Here is a 22,701-nt window from a genome sequence, read left to right as displayed (position 1 = left end):
GTTCCCCTTTCAGTGCTTTCAGTTATAGTTATGCATTATCAACCGTACAATGATAACGAATACATTTGTACAGCTGATAGTAAAGCTCTAACTCTCTCTTCCTCTCTCTCTGTTCTCTTCAGATAGGATTCAGTGATGACAAGGAATCCCGCTCCTCTTGGTTGTACAAGCCAAGCATCACGTCCCTCCATGCCCCCTTCTCTCCCAGACGCCTCCTTAACCACTGACATCGATCAATAATGGAGGCTTAAAATGGCCATGGGAAGAGGCAGACGCACCAGGCTTACATGACAAGCAGTGGAAGACCTCACCGTCACCGTCATCATCATCATCATCATCATCAGCAGCAGGATCATTCCACTATAAACCCATGACAATCCAACCAACAAATAGGAGAAAAAAAAAACACTTGCAAACAGAGATGAAGTTCTGTTCCTAAAAAGAGATCGCCACTGAATGTCTATATAAGTGCACAGTCAGCATTGTTTGTAATGATAATAATCAATTGCATACAATATATCAAACACTGGACTAATGAAACAGAAAATGGCTGGACAAGTCAGCCAGGACAGAGAGAGGTACACCCCCCCACACACACACACGCACACACACACACACTCTATCTGTGGTGTCACACAGATGCACAGTACAAAATGCATCAGAAATGAAAAGAAAGATGAAGAGGGTGAAATCAATAACCACTGCATATTCAAAGGAACTCATCACTTTCCTACCATCCCCAAAGCTCCTCATGTTTGTCTTTAAACCCCCCATGAAATTCTTGTAGAACATAACACAGCCATCCCATAACACACTTAATCATGAAAAAAAAATGAGAAAAACTCATGCTTCAGATGTGAAAAATTTCATCCATACGCTCGACAGGCTAATACTCTTTTACATAACTAAATGCCTATAACTGTTGTTACTCAGTGACTAAATGGGTATGATCAGAAAATTAATAGATCTGTACATTTTCAAGGGTGTTTCTTCCGAAATAGAAGAAATAGGTCTTTTAAATTCCTTCTCATTTACACACAACAGGATATTCTTTCTACTTGCACTTACTGTAAACCCAAAATTTGTCTTGTCTCATTCTCTCAGTAATATACTTCTCCTTGACTCACAAAATATTACACACAAAACATAAGACAAAACAACAAGCAACTGCAAACGCAAGCTGTACACATAGAATTACTTAAGCACTTAAAATGATACTACTTGATACTACTACATGATAGTAGGAGGCTTCTTGGAGACAAAGATAACATGCAGGCATTGCACATCTGAAATTCACATTTGTTGGCCAGGTTCCAGCTAAACATTCCTCCTTTGGGGAAAGTCGACTCATTTCCAAGTACTGAAACACCCAACATATGCAGTGTGCCACATTATAAACTAGAAGCCACTTGGTAGAATGCAAACCTCTAGCCTACACTGACAATTCTTCTGACAAAATGGAATTTCCCACCGGCACATGAACGCAACATAATAGTTATGATTACAAAATGATAATCGTCTAATGGCAGAAATCCCAGATATGGATCACCACCAAAATCGACTCAACTGATCCTTGGGTCAAGAGCTATCTGCCCCCTAAATTTCATGTAAAATCACTCTGTAAAATCACCGGTCGCACAAAGCAAACCCAAAGAGGTGTGTGATGTATATGTGTTTGTCGGAATCTCCACTCAGCAATTGGAGTTTGGCATTGTTCAGAATGGAAACAGCAGTGTGAAATGAAAAAATCTGCTTGATTTCCTAGTCGCTATTACAAGAGAAGAGACTTAAGAATGAGGTATAATGGGCAAAACAAATGCAACCATGCATAAATGTATTGTAATTGTGTATAAATGATGATGTTTCCATATTACACCATAGAAGAGTTAATTACACTTTAGAGAGAATTTCAGAATGTGTGGGTATGTACATTTGATATTTTGCTTGAACTTTGGTCTGTAGAATTCCATTTTCATCTCTTGTTTATCCCCAGGGATAAACAATGGAGCCATTTTTGGTGCATTTTATCACCTGTGCCTTTGCTGTATTTCTTCAGACATTGAAACAGTGGGATCTTTATCCACCCAAAACTCAGCGGAGAGTGGGTCATCGTTCCCGTTCGGAGGGTTTTCTCCAGAGTCACTTCAGTTTCTGCATTACTTGTGAAAGGGATCTCGAACTTCTGACAGCAACCTGCGATAAGGCCACTTGATACTTTTTTCTCTCACTCTTTTTATCACTCCCACTCTGTACTGTACGCCGCCTCCATCCTGTAGGTACAACAGTGAGTCATCGGCGAACTTGCTCACTGAGAGCACAGGACCTCTGCACTTTCACTTTCACGGTTGGACTGAAAAGAAAAGGCTAAAATCACTTTTACTCAAGTGTTTGCCCGACAGAAGACTGCATGTATGAAGTTATGCCTTCGATTATTGGATGAAATAGATGTAACATGTAAGCAAAACAGTGAAAAGAAGGCATATACACTCGAAAAAAAAGGATTGTTTCCAATGTAAAGGAAAATAATGTACAATTGTTTTGTTTTCTACATCATACAATCATGTAATGTTTTAACAGAAACTACTTAAAGGGGTAAAAAAGAGGATAAGGTATCTATGAAGCATTAATCTGTTTTATAAATATTCCTGTCAAAGTGTTATATTTTTATTATATTACTATTAGCTGTATTAATATGTTTGCTGTTTTTGAAGATCACAGATGGCTCCTTTTTGGATAGAAGATTTAAAGTTGGCTGATCTGTTGTTTTAAAATGAAGGGAAAGATCGCAAAAAGAAAAGTGTCATTTCATTGTAGTTGATCTTCTTGGGTGGGGAGTTGGAGTAGTTGGGTTTGGTGCCTGAACCCCCAAACTAGAGGAAGGAAAATAGTGTTCAAATGTTATTAAAGAAGCTTTAAACACTTGCACATGTGATTTCATTGTCTCAAAACAAGGTTATTTATCTCAAAACCTATTTATAGGCTAGGTCTGCACCCAGATTGATGATATCTAAAAGTGCAAGAGTATCCTAAAGGGGATATTTCCTTTAATGCATATAGAACTGGAAATGATCCATGATTATTCATAATAACTGAACTGGATAGTATCATGATTGCTCATAAAGCATAATAATTCATTTGAAAGCTAATTGCAGATTGATAGTGGAATCATTACCTACTCTGGAGCGATGCCTATTTTATTGATGTTTACAAAATGACTGATATAAAATACACTAAAGCAACAGGGTTTATGGGAAATGTAGTCTTAATTTTGAGAAACACTAACAATACCACTGGTGTGAGATAGAGGCTACGAATTGCCTCCATTATGGTCTCATTTGTTTATGTTTATCATACCAAGGTATCACAGTTTATTTGACAATGAAAGATAAAAAAATATACACATAGCACCTTTAACATTGTGTCTAATCACCATGCAGAGCAACAGAGCAGCAAGAGAAGCAGACTTGTGTTTACAATGACATGCCTTCTGGAAGAAATGCCTTCTTTATTTCATTGGAGTGAAAACATCTTTTCACTTTCATATTAATGAGATCCATAGAGCTTTTTCTAATTTAACATATTTAAACAAATGTATTGTGTTGTTATTATTAATCTTTAGAATACATGTTTCTATCATTTTCTATAATGGCTGCTATCCAGCATATAGTCAAAACTACATATCCTATAGACCAATCACATCACAGCTGCATCAAACGAGCTAGTTGTTTCCAACACAGCTGCAATGATTGCCACCCTCTGAATCCTCCTGTCTCTTCCTTAGAAACACATTAAGTCACTTAAAGTAATAAATGAAGCTATGGCTGCTGGAAAATGTAAGTTTAAAACTGCATGCTGATGAAGGCCTAGCATGCCACCAAGTTTGTACGTAATTAGACACTGGCAAACAATAAAATACAATATAATAATACAGAGTTAAAATTTTCATTGAAAGATAACTTGCATAACAATGTTGTGATTCAACTTAAAATCTGGAAATTGATGGTACGACAAAATGACTGCTATTAGCTGTGATGAGTGTGGAAAGAAATGACTATTGCAGGTTTGAATGGGGAATTCTGACATCAAGTCAAGTCAAACTTTATTTATATGGCACATTTCATGCTCAGAGCATCACAATGTGCTTTACAACTGACTGATTCATGTTTTATGTGTAGTGATATAGGGTTCTTTTTCAATTTCCATAGGGATACAAGATTAGAGAGAAAAATATATAGGTGTGAATTAGCTTTATATAGTATACACGGAGTAGAATCATAGTGTTGAGCATAGGTACTAAATGTACAGTATATAATTTAGATGTAAACCATGATGGGTGCTGTACACTCCGGTACAATGGGTGGCGGTATATACCTTTTCGCTGGTTTGCATTCTGCCAAAAAATGACGTCAAGAAGAAGAACCCTACCCAGAGGAAGAAGACGGCTAGCTGATAATAATATAAACACCAATATCTCTGACTAGAACTCTAACGTTAATTTTGCCGATTAGCTTTTGTTTTTGACGCCGCTGTTTTTTGGAGAATAACTGCATGATGTGATACATGTCATGTGGTCTGTTATATTTGTTTGGACCTCGGAATTGTTACCCAGGCCTTGAAGTTGTCCTGCTAACGAATGGTAAGACATTGGATTTGGCTCATAGAACTAGCTAGCCAACTAGCTAACCTACAACACAAGCCATTGAAAGGGTTTTCAGTCAGCGTCACCAAAATACGATAGCTCTGTTGGACGCTAACCACGCAAAAAGCCTTCATAGGCCTTATAACATTGGCCTCAAAATCGTATGAATGGATTGTAATGTTACTGCACTGTATTGTGTTGTATTGCAATGGATCGTGGGATAATCTGAGGAAAGGATAGTCCTGAAATGTACCGTTCTCCGTTGTGTGGAGAGAACGGTGTTGAGAGAACAGTACGCCAAATACCATTAAAAAATCCCGCAGTTTAAGGCCCCCATGCTTGTCGCATGTACATATTTGGTTATTGAAGGGCTGTGCATATTGTTAGGGTCATCTGATAAACTCGGCATATAGATGACCCGCCAAGCACCACTTTATGTCTATAAAATCTCAAGTTTTAGATTGGATTCGCTTGATATTCCCAGAATGGTGGGCGGTAGCGAGCAGTGTAAACAATGGTAAAAGTTGGTATTTTATAGAAATGTGTGCTACTTGCTGGATTATGTGTATGCCGAATGGACGAGTGGCTCCTAATAGTTCGTAAAATATCTTAAGTCATGTTCTACAAGGCATGTATCTGTCCCAATAAACAAGGCATCATTAAATTGGCAGACTTTTCAATGGCGTTTAGCGTGATGACCTCTCCTAAAAAGGGAGAACAGAATGTCTCGGGGCTAGGAGAAGGAGACCAGCCCAGAACTACAATTGAAAACTGCGTCAAGGCTCACAAATGTAGTTATACTCGAAAATAACGTTGTACATCATATGTATATATGTCATATCACGGTTGTTCTGGCGAATCTTACTTGTTTTGTTTGTTTACTTTGGCAGATGGTATTGCTCCGTTCAAGGTCTCTTCGTGAGCTCCAAATTCCGTATAATGTCTCCTCAACACTAAGAGGATAGATTTTAAGGATGCACAAAAATGCTTGACAATGAAAAGTTAATAAATTAGTGAAATTAGAAACAACAATGCTAAGTATTTATGGAAGAATAGAATGTAATAACAAACATTAATCTATGATAATAAAATACATCCCTTTCGATATCAATTGTTGACACGACTTCCATGCTCTTTACACCATCAACGTCACATCAGCTTGCCTCTTTGTCTGTTTTTTTGTGTGCTCTGCTCATAATTATGATATTTCCAACTGCACTTGACCACAGCATATGTGCAGTGTTATACTCATTAGCAGCATATTTACTCTCCACAGTTCTTCTGTTCTTGTTTGACGTCTTTAAAGGAGATACAATATTGACATTTGTAGTATGTTGAATTATAACATGTAAGGGATTCCACTTCAGGAGTTGAAATGTAGTTTACATGTTATATATTATTATCTATTATGGTTCATAGCTCATAAGCAATTATTGAGTGTAGATTTTCTTAGTATTAAATGGAACCAGAAGGGGTTCTAGATGTCAATTTTATGTACCTGTATCAATTTTTTTTACTTTGCAAGTAGTGCATAACCAGTCCAACTATTCTCTCTCAAATCATCATTGAGGAAAATAAACAAAACAATGTGCATTATTTTTTTTTCTCCTCATGTAGCCCATGATTCAGCTGGAGAAACCACTGCTGACTGGGACCATGCCTGTGGTATGGCCCACCATCCTTGACCTCGGCAGGGATGAGTGCAAAAGAATCCTCCGTAAACTGGGTAAGATCAAACAGTGACATGGAACAATAAATACATCATGTGGAGGATCTAGAAGACAGTTTTTTTCCCCAAAGTAATTAAGCACAAAGTTGCCATCCTAACCATTGTTGTACAATCAATGAGAAAGTTGCTGAGGTGAAAAAACAATTAAACAGTATTTTCAGGTGCGTTGTTGGGCAGCTTAGTTGGAGCCAAAATTTTTATTTGATCATAGCTAACTGCAGCGATTCTGCTACACACAGATTCGTAAAAGCAGGGTGAGACAGTCATGTCCGACTTCATCTGATAATGCTCACATTCCTCTCACAGCAGACTGAACTTGAAAAGTTGGCTTGGACAGCAACTTAAATGCTCAGTTTGGGAAGCTGCCAAAAACTATTTCCACCCAAAGAGGACAACAAAGGCCATTGGATTTCCACTGAGAGCTATGCTATAAAAACGGAACATGAAATGAATCCTGAGCTTAATCCTAAACGATGCTTTGTGTCTTCAAAGCCCCAACCCCAATTGCAGCAACATAATGGTTTATTAATGACATAGTTTTATCACTTTGAAATGTATTGACTGACCTTTTTTTTTTTTTTCTTTACAAGGACTTTTGAATGTTTTCTAAGGCTGTAAAATGATTGTTTACATTTGTAACAGATAAAATAAGTGTTTTGCGCTATGATGGGTTATTTTGCATCTACAAGTCAAATTCTTCAGAAACATAAGTGAATCTATCTGCAACTTTGACGGTCAAATGAAATGCAGATTGTATTTCTAACCAGGGAATTCTAATTGAACTAATAAGTTGAATGAAGCAAGAAATCTACTAGAGCTGGACACTGCCGTTTCATGTGCGTCAGTTGTGTCGGAAAGAGATCGTTGTACATTTAGGTTTCACCTCTCCTCTTCATCGGTCAGTTACTGCAGTGCTGCTTGGTGTTTCATCTGTGTCTGCGTGTTTCCTAGAACTGGAGGCGTATGCTGGGGTCATCAGCGCCTTGCGAGCCCAGGGAGATCTGACGAAGGACAAGAAGGATCTCCTGGAGAGCTCACTAAAATTCTTGGGTAATTGTTGACTGCATTGTGTAAATAGGTCAACTGAACCTGTATACTGCTTCCAGTCCACTCTTTTTTTTTGCGGACTATTTCTATGATATCATTCGTACGCAGATTGTACTTTCCAAGACATAATATATTACTCATCAGGTGTATAATGCTGTCGTTACCAGCTAACTAAACATGCACTTGCTCCGATTTCTATACACGTGTTTTAAAATGTGCAATGTCTCCCTTCCCACCCCCCCCCCCACCACCATCCTACCAGCATCTCCACAGAGCGCCATCGCGCAGAAGTCCGCAGGGCAGTCAATGATGAACGCCTCACGACAATTGCGTATCAGTGAGTGTATAACTGTCCGGTCATTACTCATGTTTGAATGTCTATATTATAATCTGCATAGTCAAAGCAAGGAACTGATCAACAATTCAGTCAATTTTTTGCGGGATTGCAGGAGTTTGTTGTGAGCAATGTCCAGTAATGTGTCAAAACTGCAAGGAGTTATTCTGAGTTTTTGACAAATATGTTTCAAGTGGGGTTAACTATAGGCATACCCTAACACTAGAAGGGCCAATGGATTTTGTCCACAGAAGAGAAGGCCAATAAGCCGTCAATTGAAAGGAATAAATAAATATCACTCTGTATTGCCATTTACTTGCATGATTTAGAAAACTAACAACTCTGGTTTGTACAGAAACTGGGTTTTGGCTTTTCTAGCGTTAACCCCATACTATTCTTTCACAGCATGTCCGGGCCCAACAGTGCCTCAGAATGGTCCATCGAAGGGCGCCGGCTCGTCCCCCTGATGCCAAGGCTCGTCCCGCAGACGGCGTTCACCGTGACCGCCAACGCCGTGGCCAACGCCACAGCCAATCAAAACGCCTCCCTCCTGCTGCCGGCTGAAACGGGGAACAAAGAAGGTAGGCCAGCATCACTCTGTATTTGACGCAGTCGGATTTGAAACGGAGTGAATGTACATCTAAATGGCGATTGTCCCCCCCCCCCCCCCCCCCCCCCCCCCGCAGTGGTTGTGTGTTACTCCTACACCAGCACCACGTGTACCTCCACCAGCGCCACAGCGACCAGCGGCACTATAGGAGCGGCGGTGAAGTCTCCCCGCCCGCCCAGCCCGGCCTCCAACGTGGTGGTGCTGCCCAGCGGGAGCACCGTCTACGTGAAAAGTGAGTCTCAAAATAATCCAATCCACGAATCTTAACGTTTTTCTGACGTTATTCCTTAACATTCGGTATAGTGGTGGGAGGGGGACAGCTTGGTTATTGCAAAATCCCCCTTTACTCATACACTAGTCCATACCCGGAGTGCAGCGTAAATTTGGGAAAATGGAAAAATCGGCTTTGTCAGTCCCTGCCTATGCCAATGCTCAATGCCCATGTGCAGTTTCAGATTGATTGGCCAACCCATTGAGGAGCAAAATGGATTCAGACAGACGGACAGAGTTTTCCTCATTTGATAGTAGGATTAACATGCAACCTTAGTAATCGGATTGTAATGGGATAGAGCAAAAATGCATGAAATCCAGGGACAAATGCACCCAAGACGCTTTGAAGAAGCAACTTCAAAGGTGGTCAGAGGTCCATTTGGTTGTTTTAGGCCTATGTTATCCAAGAAGGCTTTATAGTAGCCTATTTGTAGAGACCAAATAAGAAGTGTACATATTTCTACGCAGTGTGCAGCAGCCTCCCTGGGTAAAAACGCACTACACAGAGGGGAAATACCCTGTGAAAATAGGCTGTATTGAGCCGAGGCAACAAGATCCCAAGCCTCATTGTCTCTTAGAAACAGACGGCTTACTGTAGGAATTAACTTTATTTCGCACAGACAGAGGTGCGCCCAGAGCCACCAGTCTTTCATTCCAGTGATTTTATTAACCTCTGTCTTGGCTTCCGCTCCCTGGCAGGCGTGAGCTGCTCCGACGAGGACGAGAAACCCCGCAAGCGGAGGCGGACCAACTCGTCCAGCTCGTCCCCGGTGGTGCTGAAGGAGGTCTCCAAGGTGGCCCCGCCGGTGTCCAAGAACATCACGGTGCCGGTGAGCGGCAGCCCCAAGATGAGCAACATCATGCAGAGCATCGCCAACTCCCTGCCCCCCCACCTGTCCCCGGTCAAGATCACCTTCACCAAGCCCACCATCCAGACCACAAACACCACCACGCAGAAGGTGAGCAGGGCCGACTCTCGTCTTCCATTATTCCCGTGGAGAAGTGGCCAGTGAGGGCTTCTTTCTAGAGGCTTCTTTCTTCTTCTCCTTCTTGACACTACTATAACTTCATATTAATGCCGCCCATGTGAATGTGTTATGTGAAGGCAAGTATTGACTTGTGTGTTGACATTTTTGCTAATGATACATAAATTAGCTTAATTAATGGGCTCATTAGCATAACTGGTTATGTTCATATATTTGTTATTATGACAGGACATTAGGCAGATCATATGCCTCTTGCGTTTAGAACATTTAATTTTAAATAGCAGATTCATAATTCATTATTCACTGCATATTCACTACATTGGTAGCCTTTAATCCTTCGACTGCACATCAGAGCAGGGTGCCTTTGACTTGAATATTAATTATAGAGGTGCATGATTAAATTGTTGTATGTATTTATTTTATTTATCTATCTGCCTTTCTGTTTGTTTATTTTTTAAATCTTTCTGATTTTAAGCTTTAATTTTAATTTCAATGGTCTTAGGTAATGTCTATGAATCAGGTGTACTTTAGTTCCCTGTTCATTTGAAATTATTATAATGGTGATATACAGTATAATATAGTATAATATATATAATGTGGGTCATTTCTGTGATGAAATGAAATGCTGAGCATGTTTTCTATTTTCCTTTTGGCCCCGTCTTATCTTGGACCAGGTGATCATTGTGACGACTTCTCCGAGCTCCAACTTCGTGCCCAACATCCTGTCCAAGTCTCACTCCCACAACAACGCAGCGGTGTCCAAGCTGGGGTCGGCGTCCATGCTGACGAGCTCCAGCCAGAAGCAGACGGTGGTCTTCCCGGCCGGCTCCGGTCCCGCTTCCAATCCCACGGTCGCAGTGACCACAGTGGTGTCGTCTACTCCTTCTGTGGTCATGTCGACTGTTGCGTCGTGTACGTCTTCGCTCTACACTACAAGAAGTGACAAGTATCAGTTCCTTAAGAACAGACATGTCTGTTAGCAGTTTTATCAGATGGTTTGTTGTTAGCATAGAGAAACCAGAGGTAGAGCAGAAGTGTTTTTCGACGTATTTAACTTAAAAAAAAAACTAACTGCTGGTGTAATTCTGGTATTGAACAGTTGTGCCATTAACCGTGCTAGAGTAACTTGAAACACGGGGAAGAATTCTGTAGAACATAGTCCATCCACCATAGAGGCAGGTCACCTAGTCTGGCTTTGATCACACTGTCCTTCTTTTCCCTCTTCCAGGCGGGTCCTCTGCTGGTGTGAAGGTGGCCTCAGCCAGGCTTCCTTCACCAAAGACCCTGGTGGGGTCTCCCACTCAGATCCTGGCCCAGTTCCCCAAACAGCAGTCACCCAAGCAGCTTCAGCAGGGCTCACCTCTAGTGGCTTCCAGTGTGAGCCAGTCCCAGACCTCCACCACCCCGCCCGGCTCCAAGCCCACCATTCAGATCAAACAAGAGTCAGGTGAGCAGGAATAGGAAGATTTGATTCATGACTCCATCTTCATGTTTTATTTATTCCAAATAGAGACAGACCTACCAGACGCCGGGTATTTAGAACAGCAAATGTAAAAGCTTTCATGAACTGGTTACAGGTTGAATCAGTATTGTATTGTATCAATCAGTGATAGAGAGTAGCAAAATGAGACATTTACTTATTGAAAATGTCATGGATTATTACTTTAAATGAAGTTCAAGTTGAAACATCCCATCACTACACAGTATATGACTAAGCTATTTAATGAGTAAATGTACTGTACTTTGTCTGTAGGAGTGAAGATAATCACCCAGCAGGTTCAGCCCAGTAAGATCCTGCCTAAGCCTTCCTCCGTGGGCTTGTCCAGCAGCAGCTCCTCCCCGATCATGGTTGTCAGCAGCAACGGAGCCATCATGACCACCAAGCTGGTCTCTCAGCCAACAGGTGGGTGAACTCAAACACTGTAAAAAACTCTCAGATCTGGTGAATGAAGTCTCTGTCTTTCATCACATTGTTTAAGCTGTGTATCAAAAACCCTGTCATTGTGCGATGTCCTACTAGCTAAACCCTAGACCACTTTTGTGGGTTTGCTGCCATCTAATGGTTACAAGCACGCTATTGAAATGACCATCTGCTATTGGCTGGTCTTTGGTGCCAGGTGATGTCACCACCTGTTGTACCCTATAGAAACCAAAGATCAGCCAATAGCAGATGGCAATTGTAGGTTCAAAAAACGTCCCAAACATCATCAGCAATTTCAGGCTAACAAGGGGATTAATGTACACACAGACCGATAATGTATAATACATCCTATGTTTTTTTTTATGTGAAAAAAGTTGCATATTGTAATTAATTAAAATAAACATTAATGTTATATTTATTTTTAAAACATCAAATGGGGCTAACCTTTTCTATTTGAAATGACACTTGAGCACCAAAGCAGCTGATTCATCACTAACCTAAAGACCCGTGCCTGTTAATGTGCCTCATGAAGTAACACCGCTACATTTCTTTTACACACAGGTACCCAGGCCACCTACACGAGACCCACTGTCAGCCCCGGCATCGGAGCCAGAATATCGGCATCCACCGGCGGGGCCACGTACGTCAAGACCACCAGCGGCAGCATCATCACAGTGGTGCCCAAGTCTCTGGCCACGCTGGGTGGAAAGATCATCAGCAGCAACATCGTGTCCGGTGAGTTCACTCCATCCTGTAGCAGGACTGCAAGGAAGCATCTGAAACCATAGAAGTTGTTAACAAGTTGTTCCAATAAAGTTAACAGGCTTAAAGAAGGAATTTGTTCCCTTCCCTCCAGGCCACTTCACAATAAAATGTTCCAATTTCATTTTTTTTTTTTTTTTTTTTTTAAAGGCACAACGACTAAGATCACCACCATCCCCATGACCTCCAAGCCAAATGTCATTGTGGTTCAGAAAACCACGGGGAAAGGAGCGACCATCCAAGGACTGCCTGGCAAGAATGTGGTCACCACGCTTTTAAACGCTGGGGTCAGTCGAACACCAGATCATGATCAAGCTTTTTGCTTTTCCTTCCAGGGTGACCAGAACATTTGACACCAGTGTTTTGGTCTTTGAGAAGTTGGCAACAGCCTTCTGTTAGTACAAGGCAGTGTAGCTTTGTGTGTATTAGAAAAAGTCTCTTTAACTAAATACAGTTAAATGTGTTTGAGGCTTAAATACAATTTCATAGCTCTTAAAAATAAAGCTTTTTTTCAGTGGATATTTTCTAATGAGAAATTGCCTTGGTTGCACAGACATATACTGTACGTTTTTTTTTTTTTTTTTTTTACTGTATGTTTTTTGCTCTTCAGGTAATTTTTTGTGATGAAATTGGTCTTAATTTTTATTTGCATTGCAAAGATCTGGCAGAAACCTGTAATCACCTTATTATATGTAGTAGGATTATTAATTATGTGGGTAACTCAGTTATTAATGCATGTGTTTATGTCATCATTGCTTTGGTCTTTACGTTGTACAATTTACTTTGCAGCTCTGTTTTACCTGTTATTTGCGTTTAGTTTTATGATACATTGCACACTACTTGTCTAATCCATACGCTTCTGTGCACAAGGGTGAGAAGAGCCTTCAGGCCGTACAGGGGAGCAAGCCTGCCATCATCACCGCCTCCAGACCCATCACCAAGATGATCGTCACCCAGCCCAAAGGCCTGAGCTCCGGCTCCCAGGCCACCGCCACCAAGATCATCCCCACCAAGATAGTCTACGGCCAGCAAGGCAAGACACAGGTCAGTCAGGTCAAAACTGTGAAAATGTCTGAAATATTGTCATTAAAAGTGTTATTTTTCCATATGTTTTGTTTTTTGGACCTTTGCATTGCATGTCCACTCTTACATTAACACAGAACAGTCTTAGTAGTACAATATGCATCCTATCTGCTTTACATTAACACAGAACAGTCTCAGTAGTACAATATGCATCCTATCTGCTTTACATTAACACAGAACAGTCTCAGTAGTACAATATGCATCCTAGCTGCTTTACATTAACACAGAACAGTCTTAGTAGTACAATATGCATCCTATCTGCTTTACATTAACACAGAACAGTCTTAGTAGTACAATATGCATCCTATCTGCTTTACATTAACACAGAACAGTCTTAGTAGTACAATATGCATCCTATCTGGACTTCATGCCCTGCAATAACTGCCTCATAATGTAATAACTTGTCAAAAGTCAAAAGTTAAAATTTTTACAAAACCTTTTAATTTAATAAAATTCCTGGATAATGTATTATTTTTAACTTGTGATGTAATAATAATATTGACCAATAATGTAATAACTTGAGTTGTTATTGATACATCTAATGATGTAAAAAGTAAAAATTGTTTACTGATCTGTTAATGTAATTATGTGATTTTATTACATTATCTGACAGGTGTTACTACATTTTTGACCCATTTCAAGGGACATTTCATTACATTCAGACCAGTTATTACGTGATCAGGGTAACATGACTCTTAACAATTAATTTCCTGGTGTCTTTTTTTCTTACTCTGCCCATTTGTAGTCTAAGAACTTTGATTAGCTGTGTTCAGTTGGAAATAGGCTGGTTTTGCCAGCTTTGATTCTATATTTTGGTTTTTAAATTCCTCTTAACTTCAGCTCCAGATAGCAGTAAAAGGTCTTAAAGAAGTCTTACTTTGGCTTTCTGCAACCTGCAGATAGCCTTCATGCCAGACTTGCTCCTGTAAAATATTGATCCCTCTGGCTTATGAATTCCTAAAATATTCAGTTCTGAATTTATTGCTGCAGGTATGAGGTCATTTCGCATTGCCAGCTGGGAGCCATGTACCGTATGCTTAATGGTAAAGCTTCCCTGTTCCACCTCGGACTGCTTGTCCCTGCCTGGCCACATCAAGAAATTAGTTCACTTTTCCTCCAGGTTATTTCCCAGTAAAAGGCTTCAGTTTCAAACATTTTCTTCAAAACAATGCAACTGGTGGATTGCGGTATTGACAGTCATAAAGGTGTGAAGCGGGTCCATGTAGCTTTAGTTCAGTCTGGATGCAGGTCAGACAATTCCAAGGGCATTTTAGGTCCAGACTGACATTTCTCTAAACAGGTTTGTTTCAGATGCTGCTAGGGAGTTTACAGGTGTTTTTCAGTCCTGGGGGATTTTTTGGCCTCTGTTGTGTAAGTCTGAACAGCTAGGGCTGGGTTCTGCAGAAATTCAGCTGTTTGTGACACATACTAAGACTGCTGCTGCTTTGAAAGTACATGTAGTGATTTAAATGGAAACGCCCACTGCTCTCAGATGTGCAGTGGTAGAGGACCCATATTTGACTAGCACCCTACAAGACGTTTCCTCCTCCTTTTCTTTCTTTTTTCTCTCATGCTCCCTTTCTTCGCTCATCTCCTCCAACCTTCTTCCTGGTCGGAGATGAGCAACATTGATGGATGGAGGATTGTGGCAGGAGAACCGCTTCCTCTTGTTAATGTCAGAATGAACCTCTTGTTATGAAACAGGAACCTTATAGTTATATATTTAACAGCCACCCTGATTATCCAGCCTATGTGCAAGTTCAATGGACCACTAACTACATCTGCCAGAACAGCAAAGGAAGTTCTCACCTTTAAAACTGCAATCTGTCATCTCATCATTTTAAAGTCTGTGTTTATGCCAAATTTATTAAACACTTTAATGTTTCCAAAGACAGCGATGACACCCAATGATACAATGTCACATGTGTTTTTTTAAACATACTGTATGTAATATTGAAACCTATTTTCACATATAGCATTTATTTCAAAATATACCATCTGGCTAGAGTAGGTGGATTGTTTTTTGCTTGCTTACAGAACATGCAAATGAGCTGCTTATGGAACATGCAAATGAGCAAAAGGGGGCGGTGGTGCTGGAAAATGTGACAGAAGTCTGACCCGATAATTCACACTAATGAATAAGAAAACACTGAACATCAGGCAAACTCTGCCAGTGAGTTTTGTTTCTTCTCTGTTTCCTTCCAGGTTCTCATCAAGCCCAAGCCGGTGTTCCAGGCGGCGGTGGTGAGCGAGCAGACCAGACAGCTGGTCACCGAGACTCTGCAGCAGGTCTCCCGCTCCTCAGACCCGGGCCAGAGCCAGACCTCCGGCCAGGACGGGCCGGCCAAGGACGAGTCCGGCGGCTTCACGGAGAGCGGCGCCTTATCCGGTGAGGCCTCCCACTGCAGAGCCCAAGGTAGACTTCCATCTTACATGGAATGGGCACAAGACATGACAACTTCAACCATATCACTGTTTGGTGCTCGACTCTTTAGAGGGCAAGTAAAACTACTATCAGATGACTAGGTTCATTTAGTTTGCATGCTGGCCAAGATAGAAATTACTTTTTTGCAATCTTTGGGGAATTTTGACATATCTTTCCAGGAAATCTGCATCATCTACATCCATCATAACTATGTTTTCACTCTGCCTGCACTGGCTGACTCCTGCTAAGCCCCCAAGTGAAATGACTGACCATGTTACTTGCTTATGTGCTTTCAAAGTATCAGGCAACAAGGTAACAGCTATCTAAATAATGCCCATGTGGCAAAGAGTGGCTCACCTTTGGTCTTTATCCAGTAATTGAGCCAGTACTCACCCCGCTGCCTCAAAAAACAAAAGGCAAATGTTTGCAATGCAAATCTCTGGGACTGTGAGGTGCGTTTTAAAATTCAAACTGACCCTGTCATTTCCCCCCGTGGTTTGTCAGAGTCTCAGCCTGTAGTTCACGTGGTGACCTCCAGAGAGCAGGACTGGGCTGAGCAGGAAGTGGCCGTGGAGTCCAGCCCCACCATCATCTACCAGGATGTGTCCGGCGGGGAATCCCAGTCAGCCACTTCCACCATCAAAGCCCTGCTGGAGCTGCAGCAGACAGGTGAGAGCAGCTGCCAAGTGACACTTTCTGTCATGTAAAGGCTGCAAACATAAGGGATGAGCAACTTTGGTGGTTAGGAAAAAAAATGCTTATGTGTATGAGTGCATATTACTCATACGTGACACTTAGATCAACTAGACATCATAGCCAGTGTCACATTTTTATGGTATGATTACCAAAAAATGGGGCAAAAATATCCCAATGCAATGGCATTATCAGGGTTTCTAAAAACATTAACTGAAAAATTGCTATTGGTGTTAAAAACACATTTTATTTTATTGAATACCATATACCCTTCACACAGTGACATATAATACCCACAGATGACCTGGTTATTACCAACATGAGCTTGTCTTTACTCAGTCCTTAGAAGATGAGGAGCTGCACTCTCACCATTAAGAAGTCATCTTTATTATTAAAATCATGACATCAGGTCATTTTTAATAATAAAGATTACTTTTTAATGGAGAGTGTGGCTCCTCATCTACCATTGATGCTCATTTAAAGTAGCACCTCGTCTCTAGTTGTTTAAGCGTGGTCTATCTTCCACTTTGTTAAAGAGCCAATCCATATTTCTCACATAGAATTCATTGAAGCACTTAGACCTGTTGTGCCAATCAACCAACATGGAAACACTTTTTCATGCCCAACAAAAATTACAAGGATTCTGTGTTTTCTCCAGGAATTTTGTTTTCTGAAACAGCATTTAGACCATCATAGGACACTAAAACTCTCCATTGACATCCAGACTAATAAAATAGTTTTAGGTGGGTCAGCAGCTCAGGTTTCACTGCAGGTTTTATAGATTCTTGAGTAAAATCCTCCCACACCACACTAGAGTGATTTCTCTGCTCAGAGATCTGATTTAGAAAACAAAACCAAAAAAAAACATATATAGTCCTTCACTGACATTACAATAACATCTGTGTTTGCCCTCCTAACAGTGAAGGAGAAGGCAGAGTCCAAACCCAGGCAGCACACCATCGACCTGAGCCAGATGGCGGTGCCCATCCAGCTGGCCCAGGAGAAGAAGCCGAGCCCGGAGTCTCCGAGGCCCTCGACGTCAGAAGCCGAATCCAGCGCCGAGTACGTCACAGCAGGTGTGCCTCCGCTATCTGAAACATAAATCCTACGCATTGTTAGGTCCCAGTCGGGGGTGGGGTGGAACATTGTTTGGAAAATTTCTGTGAAAATACCTCAAATTTGATACAGGGTCTTTTTTTTTATTCTTTGTGAGAATGAAAGGGAATGAAAACCTTACACTTTTTATAAAACCAAAAGATTTGCTGTAATGTAAATAAATAGAAATGATTATAGCAGTTACCATCTGTAAAATATGGTTAATATGTAACTATGAATTATATCTATCTGTATGCAAGCTACAGTGTAACTGGGGGGAAATGGAGCTCTTGTGTTTACATATAGCACGTGATTAACGATAAACGTGACGGCACGCCCGGGGTTTCCCTGCCCAGGTAAAGCCGGCAGAGCGGGTCTGCCCTGCGAGGACGAAGACGGGGTCCTGTCCTCCAGCCAGCAGCAGGGGAAGCCTTACAAGACCAGCAGCCAGGTGACGCTGGTGGCCAAGCCTGTTCCCAGCTCCTCTGCAGGCCCGGTCTCACACCTCAGCCAGATGGTGAGGACACTTGATAGCATGACTTTAAAAAAAATGTTCAGATGATGTCCTCTAATGGAGAATTCCACCCTCGGACGCTCCTTCTCATATCTAAGTATCTTTATTTGCATGTATTATTCTCAATATGTTCAATTGTTGTAATTACTTTAGATTAACTTCAGTACTTTTTATTTGCCTTATTCTTATAGATCCTATCTGCTGCTGCAATGCCTCAGTTTCCCCACAGGGATCAGTAAAGTATCATCTAATCTAATCTACTTTATCCTCTCTCTCAGTATTCTTCTTTGTGAATGTGTTTCAGCCCTCTGACAGCCACGGCAAGACGGAGACCGTGCTGGAGGCGGGGGAGCTGGAAGGCGACACCCTGGACCCCCAGACGGGCTTGTTCTACCGCTCGGGCCAATCGGCCGCGGACCCCCCGAAGCAGGCGACCCACTCCTCGGGCGCTCAGCCGCCGCCGCCGCCGTCGAGCCAGGCGGAGGCCGAGCAGAGTCGGCACGCGTCCGGCTCCGCCCAGCCGCCGCCGCCGCCGCCGCAACTGCAGAGCAAGCCGCAGATCGGCCAGCCCTCCTCTTCCTCCTCCTCCTCCGCCGCCTTCCCCTCCGCACCGTGTCTGACGAAGAAACTCCCCAAGCTACGCGAGCAGTGTCCGCCCAAGCCCCAGGTCTCGACCCAGAGTCCCAAGGACAGACCCCCGCCGGTGTCGAGCCAGGGAGGGGCGAAGGTCTCCGCCCCGGGTACGCCGACCAAGCCCCTGTTGACGCCCCAGCTCCCCAAGCTCCAGCAAGCACCCACGTCCCACCACAGGCCCATCCATACGCCCATGTCCGGGCCCCCGCCTCTGCAGGCCCACCACCCCGTCAGCACGGACAAGACCGCCTCCAGCCAGGTGAGAGTTCAGGTCAGGCAGGTGTGGCTTTACACCGAGTTTAGGACAGATAAGAGGCGTTGTAAAGCAACTTTTCTACTTCGCTGTTCTAAAATCACTGTAAAACACTGCTTTGAATGGTTCATTGCTTTTATAAAATGCCAGTATTAAGAATGCAAATGTTTTATAAATATTTTCTAATTGATAATAATAAAATGTGGTGACTTCTTCTTCATTGATATTTAAACGAACTGTTATATAGTTAGAGGTGTGCATTTATTGTGTATTTTACATGGGATTTAAAAGGGACTTGGTCAATCAGAACTGAGGACCAGAATTATGTTTTATAACCATATTTGTGGATAATTTTTGGGCTATTTGGATCATTCACACTTGTACATGTGAATTATTTACAGCTCCAGTAATAGAGGTACAGAACTTAACAAGCTCTCTGAATACAATTTTTTCCCCCCTTCAATCTCTTCAATGCAGCAGCCAATCATCACGCAGAGCGCCACCGTCACCAAGATCACCTTCGGCAGCACCCACCACTCCACGCCCGTCTTCAGCAGCGGGGAGGCCGCCGCCAAGCTGGTCCCCGAGTCCAGCTCCAGGCCGGCGGGGGGCAAGCCCTCTGTGTCGGACATCCTGAAGATCTCCATGATGGAGGCGGAGATCGACCCGAGCACCGAGCCCATGGTGGTGGACTCGTCCAGCGACCGCGGCCCGCTGGGGAAGGCGCTGGACGTCGGGGTGCGGGCCGTCTCGGGGACGCTGGACTCGGGCCAGTTCATCAGCAGCTCCGGCGCCTCCGTGCACCATTCGCACCCGAAGCCCCAGCACAGCCAGTTCAGCCGCATGCAGGGCCTCACGGCGCAGAGGAACAAAGAAGACCTGGATGTGATTGAGGTAAGCTGTTGGGTACAAATTCAGTGGGACGGTGTAGTAGTGACTGGTTGATATCTGACATCTGATATCTGTTTTGTTATAGGCCAATACTAGGCAGCATGAATGAATGTCAGTTGAATGGTATGCAGACCAGTACTCATATCGCTGATCTACTTCACTGATACAAGTACTTGGAACTCGTATCAGTTCTGCAGAATTGATATCCTTGCACCTCTTCTTTTAATAAAAATAAAAGGCCAACACAGGCAAACCAGTATGTCTGTGTAACCCTACTTGAAAATGAATTGAATTTACTGGGTAACACTGTACATTAAGTGTTCATTAGCTAATGTTAACTAATGTATTTACTAACATGAACAACCCATCAACAAAGATTAGTAATGTTAAATGCACATGAACAACTGCATTATTTAATGTTGTTATACGTTTTTGTTAATAATGTGAACTAATGTGTTTACTAACATGAATTAAGCATGAACAGTGACATTAACAAAGATAATCTTCATGTATTACTTAAACATATCCTGGCATTAACTTAAGTGAGTAAGTCACAACAAGCATTACCTAACATGAATAGTGTGTTATTCATGTCATTTGGTATACCTGTTGTGTTGTAGTAAACACATTGGTTAACTTTATTAACAAACATGTATAACAACATTCATTAATGCAGCTGTTAATGTGCATTTAACATGAACTAATCTTTGCTGATGTTGTTATTCATGTATAATTCATGTCAGTAAATGCATTAGTTAACATCAGTTAACGACCACTCGATGCAAAGTGTTACCATGGCCTGTAACCCTAACCTGGACAACACACACTCCAGTGCGCGCTCCCTCCTCAGGTGATCCCTCAGTACTCCATCCTGCCGGACTCCAGCCAGTCCAACGTGGTGGTGGAGCCCAGCGGCTTCCTGGAGATCACCAACTACACCAGCCAGCAGCTGGAGGAGGACAGCCCCATGGAGCAGGAGGTGGACAGCAGCAACGACGAGGCCGCCGCCGCCAGCCCCACGGAGGACGCCCCCGACCAGCCCTAGGCACACACACACACACATGCACACACACACACACACACGCGCACACACACACGCGCACACACACGCACGCACACCCTCCTCGGACCTCCGGTAGCGCCGGGCTTCTGACAAAACAAGACTTTTCTGATTTCCTCTGTGGCCTCCGACCCACTGGACAAAGAGATGCTCGCTTCTTTTCTTTGTGTGTAAAAATAATGTAGACAGACTCCCCCCACCCCCCCCCACCAACAAATGGGACATGTGGTTTTTATTGCCACCGAGGAGCGTTGGATGTAAAAATACTGGAACGAGGTGGAAGGCTTAGTTTCAGTCCGGTCCCAGACAGCAGACAGTTGGAAAGCAGCCTCTCAAAACAGACTGTTTTGTTCAAATATGTGAATAACGTTCATACTTGATACTTTCATGAACCGGATGATTTGGAAATCAGCTGAAGTTGGCCTCTGTACATGTTTTCAACGAGTGTTTCAAATCAATTTCCCTAAGTAATTGTTTCGGTCATACATATTTTTTGTAGAAAGCGACTGTCCCGTTGCAGATGGACATGCTCTTTTGATACTTTTGAAGGATTTTCATCAGATGTTAGTTCAATGCGTCTGACTGAGCTGCACCTGTGTCATCTAGACACTTTTGGGGATTTGAAAATGTATTCAGAAATGTAGTAGGGAAGCAAAGGTGGTGCCAATCTGATTGCTATGTGGAATATAAAGCTGAACCAGCAGAGGGTCCAGGAAGAAAGATATATGAGTTCATTATAACTGATATGATGTAAAAAAAAAAAATGCATTCAGTGATGTACTTTTTTTGTAAGATATATTCTGGAAGTTCAAGATGTCGATGTGAGATTTCACAAAGTATGGATTTGTTTTCACATAGTTTCAAACCGTGCATTTCTTTTATACCTTTTCAAACTAGAGGACTAGTTGAGAGAAATAAATCATTTAATCTGCACAATAAACCAGCTAGTGGAACACTTCATTTTGTACTTCTTTACCAGCCACTTAATTTAAAAAATGAATGCTTTTGAGCATAGAAGGTGGAAAATGAAACATGAACATGCCACTAGCCAGAGGATATGAGCGTGTCTTTGTGGTTTTCTACCAAATGGAGTCGAAAGCTGCCTTCAAGTCATATGGGAAGAACTTTAAATTCGCCTGAAGCCGTCAAGACACCAGAATTGAAGTTTTCTGTAGAATTTGGCTGCGGAACTTCGTGATGAGACATCTGAGTTCCTGTTTTTACAGCAAACCAGACACTGTGATGTCAACCACAAAGCAAAACTCCAGCAAGTAGTCCTGTCCTGCCATGGCATTCTAAGAGCTGTGATCGCAAAATGACATCAAGTCGGAGAAATCGGAGTCCAATGTGAAACCCCGAGTTCCAAGTAGAATTTCCCATCTGAAAGCTGAGGTGAACCGTATTTTCTCGTAGTATTTCCCTTTGATGCATTTCAGGCCAATATTGATACACACATCATTTTTCAGCATCATCAGAAAGTCCATCATGTGTGACCTGAATCACCCAGAGGCAAATTTTAGAGCATATGTGATCAAATTTCTCTCTGCATTTTGGTTTTGAAGAGCCACTGTAGAGTTAACTTGAAGCAGCCTGAGACAAACTGCCTGGCAAACCACAGAGTGGATTTTGCATGAAATTTGGAAATGCATACTGCAAATCGAGGGCCTGATGTAGACCAGGTTTTATAGGGATTTTACCAACCGACCTTAACCAAACCAACACTAATTGTAACCGAGTTTCCCACATGTGCTTACAC

At 42.3% G+C, this 22,701-nt stretch overlaps 2 protein-coding genes across 2 annotated transcripts in view; both read left to right on the top strand.

Moving 5' to 3' along the window:
• LOC139655468 (rho guanine nucleotide exchange factor 12-like) overlaps positions 1 to 2,912 on the top strand; it is a 37,379-nt gene extending 34,467 nt beyond the window's left edge. Inside the window, exon 38 of the mRNA XM_071532886.1 lies at positions 123 to 2,912. Coding sequence (XP_071388987.1) covers positions 123 to 136 — 14 coding nt within the window. The 3' untranslated portion in view covers positions 137 to 2,912. The remainder of the gene's footprint in view (positions 1 to 122) is intronic.
• A 1,539-nt stretch (positions 2,913 to 4,451) lies between these two features.
• LOC139655471 (BRCA2-interacting transcriptional repressor EMSY-like) lies at positions 4,452 to 21,883 on the top strand. The gene is given in 22 exon segments (XM_071532889.1): positions 4,452 to 4,636; positions 6,257 to 6,365; positions 7,320 to 7,391; positions 7,394 to 7,418; positions 7,678 to 7,752; positions 8,155 to 8,330; positions 8,436 to 8,591; positions 9,329 to 9,588; positions 10,290 to 10,527; positions 10,844 to 11,062; positions 11,369 to 11,518; positions 12,098 to 12,271; positions 12,449 to 12,585; positions 13,169 to 13,342; positions 15,587 to 15,785; positions 16,311 to 16,475; positions 17,420 to 17,575; positions 17,951 to 18,111; positions 18,413 to 19,012; positions 19,472 to 19,784; positions 19,869 to 19,888; positions 20,736 to 21,883. Coding segments are annotated over 22 exon segments (3,777 nt in total). The 5' UTR covers positions 4,452 to 4,633; the 3' UTR covers positions 20,931 to 21,883.
• Positions 21,884 to 22,701: the final 818 nt, after the last annotated feature.

Source organism: Centroberyx affinis, unplaced genomic scaffold (genome assembly GCF_046629955.1).
Source record: "Centroberyx affinis isolate AG114_WGS23_722 - 3 ecotype Tasmania unplaced genomic scaffold, CSIRO-AGI_Caff_v1 ptg002268l_1, whole genome shotgun sequence".
Classification (NCBI taxonomy): Eukaryota; Metazoa; Chordata; class Actinopteri; order Beryciformes; family Berycidae; genus Centroberyx; species Centroberyx affinis.
The sequence above is the reverse complement of the archived record's forward strand: the minus strand, read 5'-3'. Positions and strand labels throughout refer to the sequence as shown.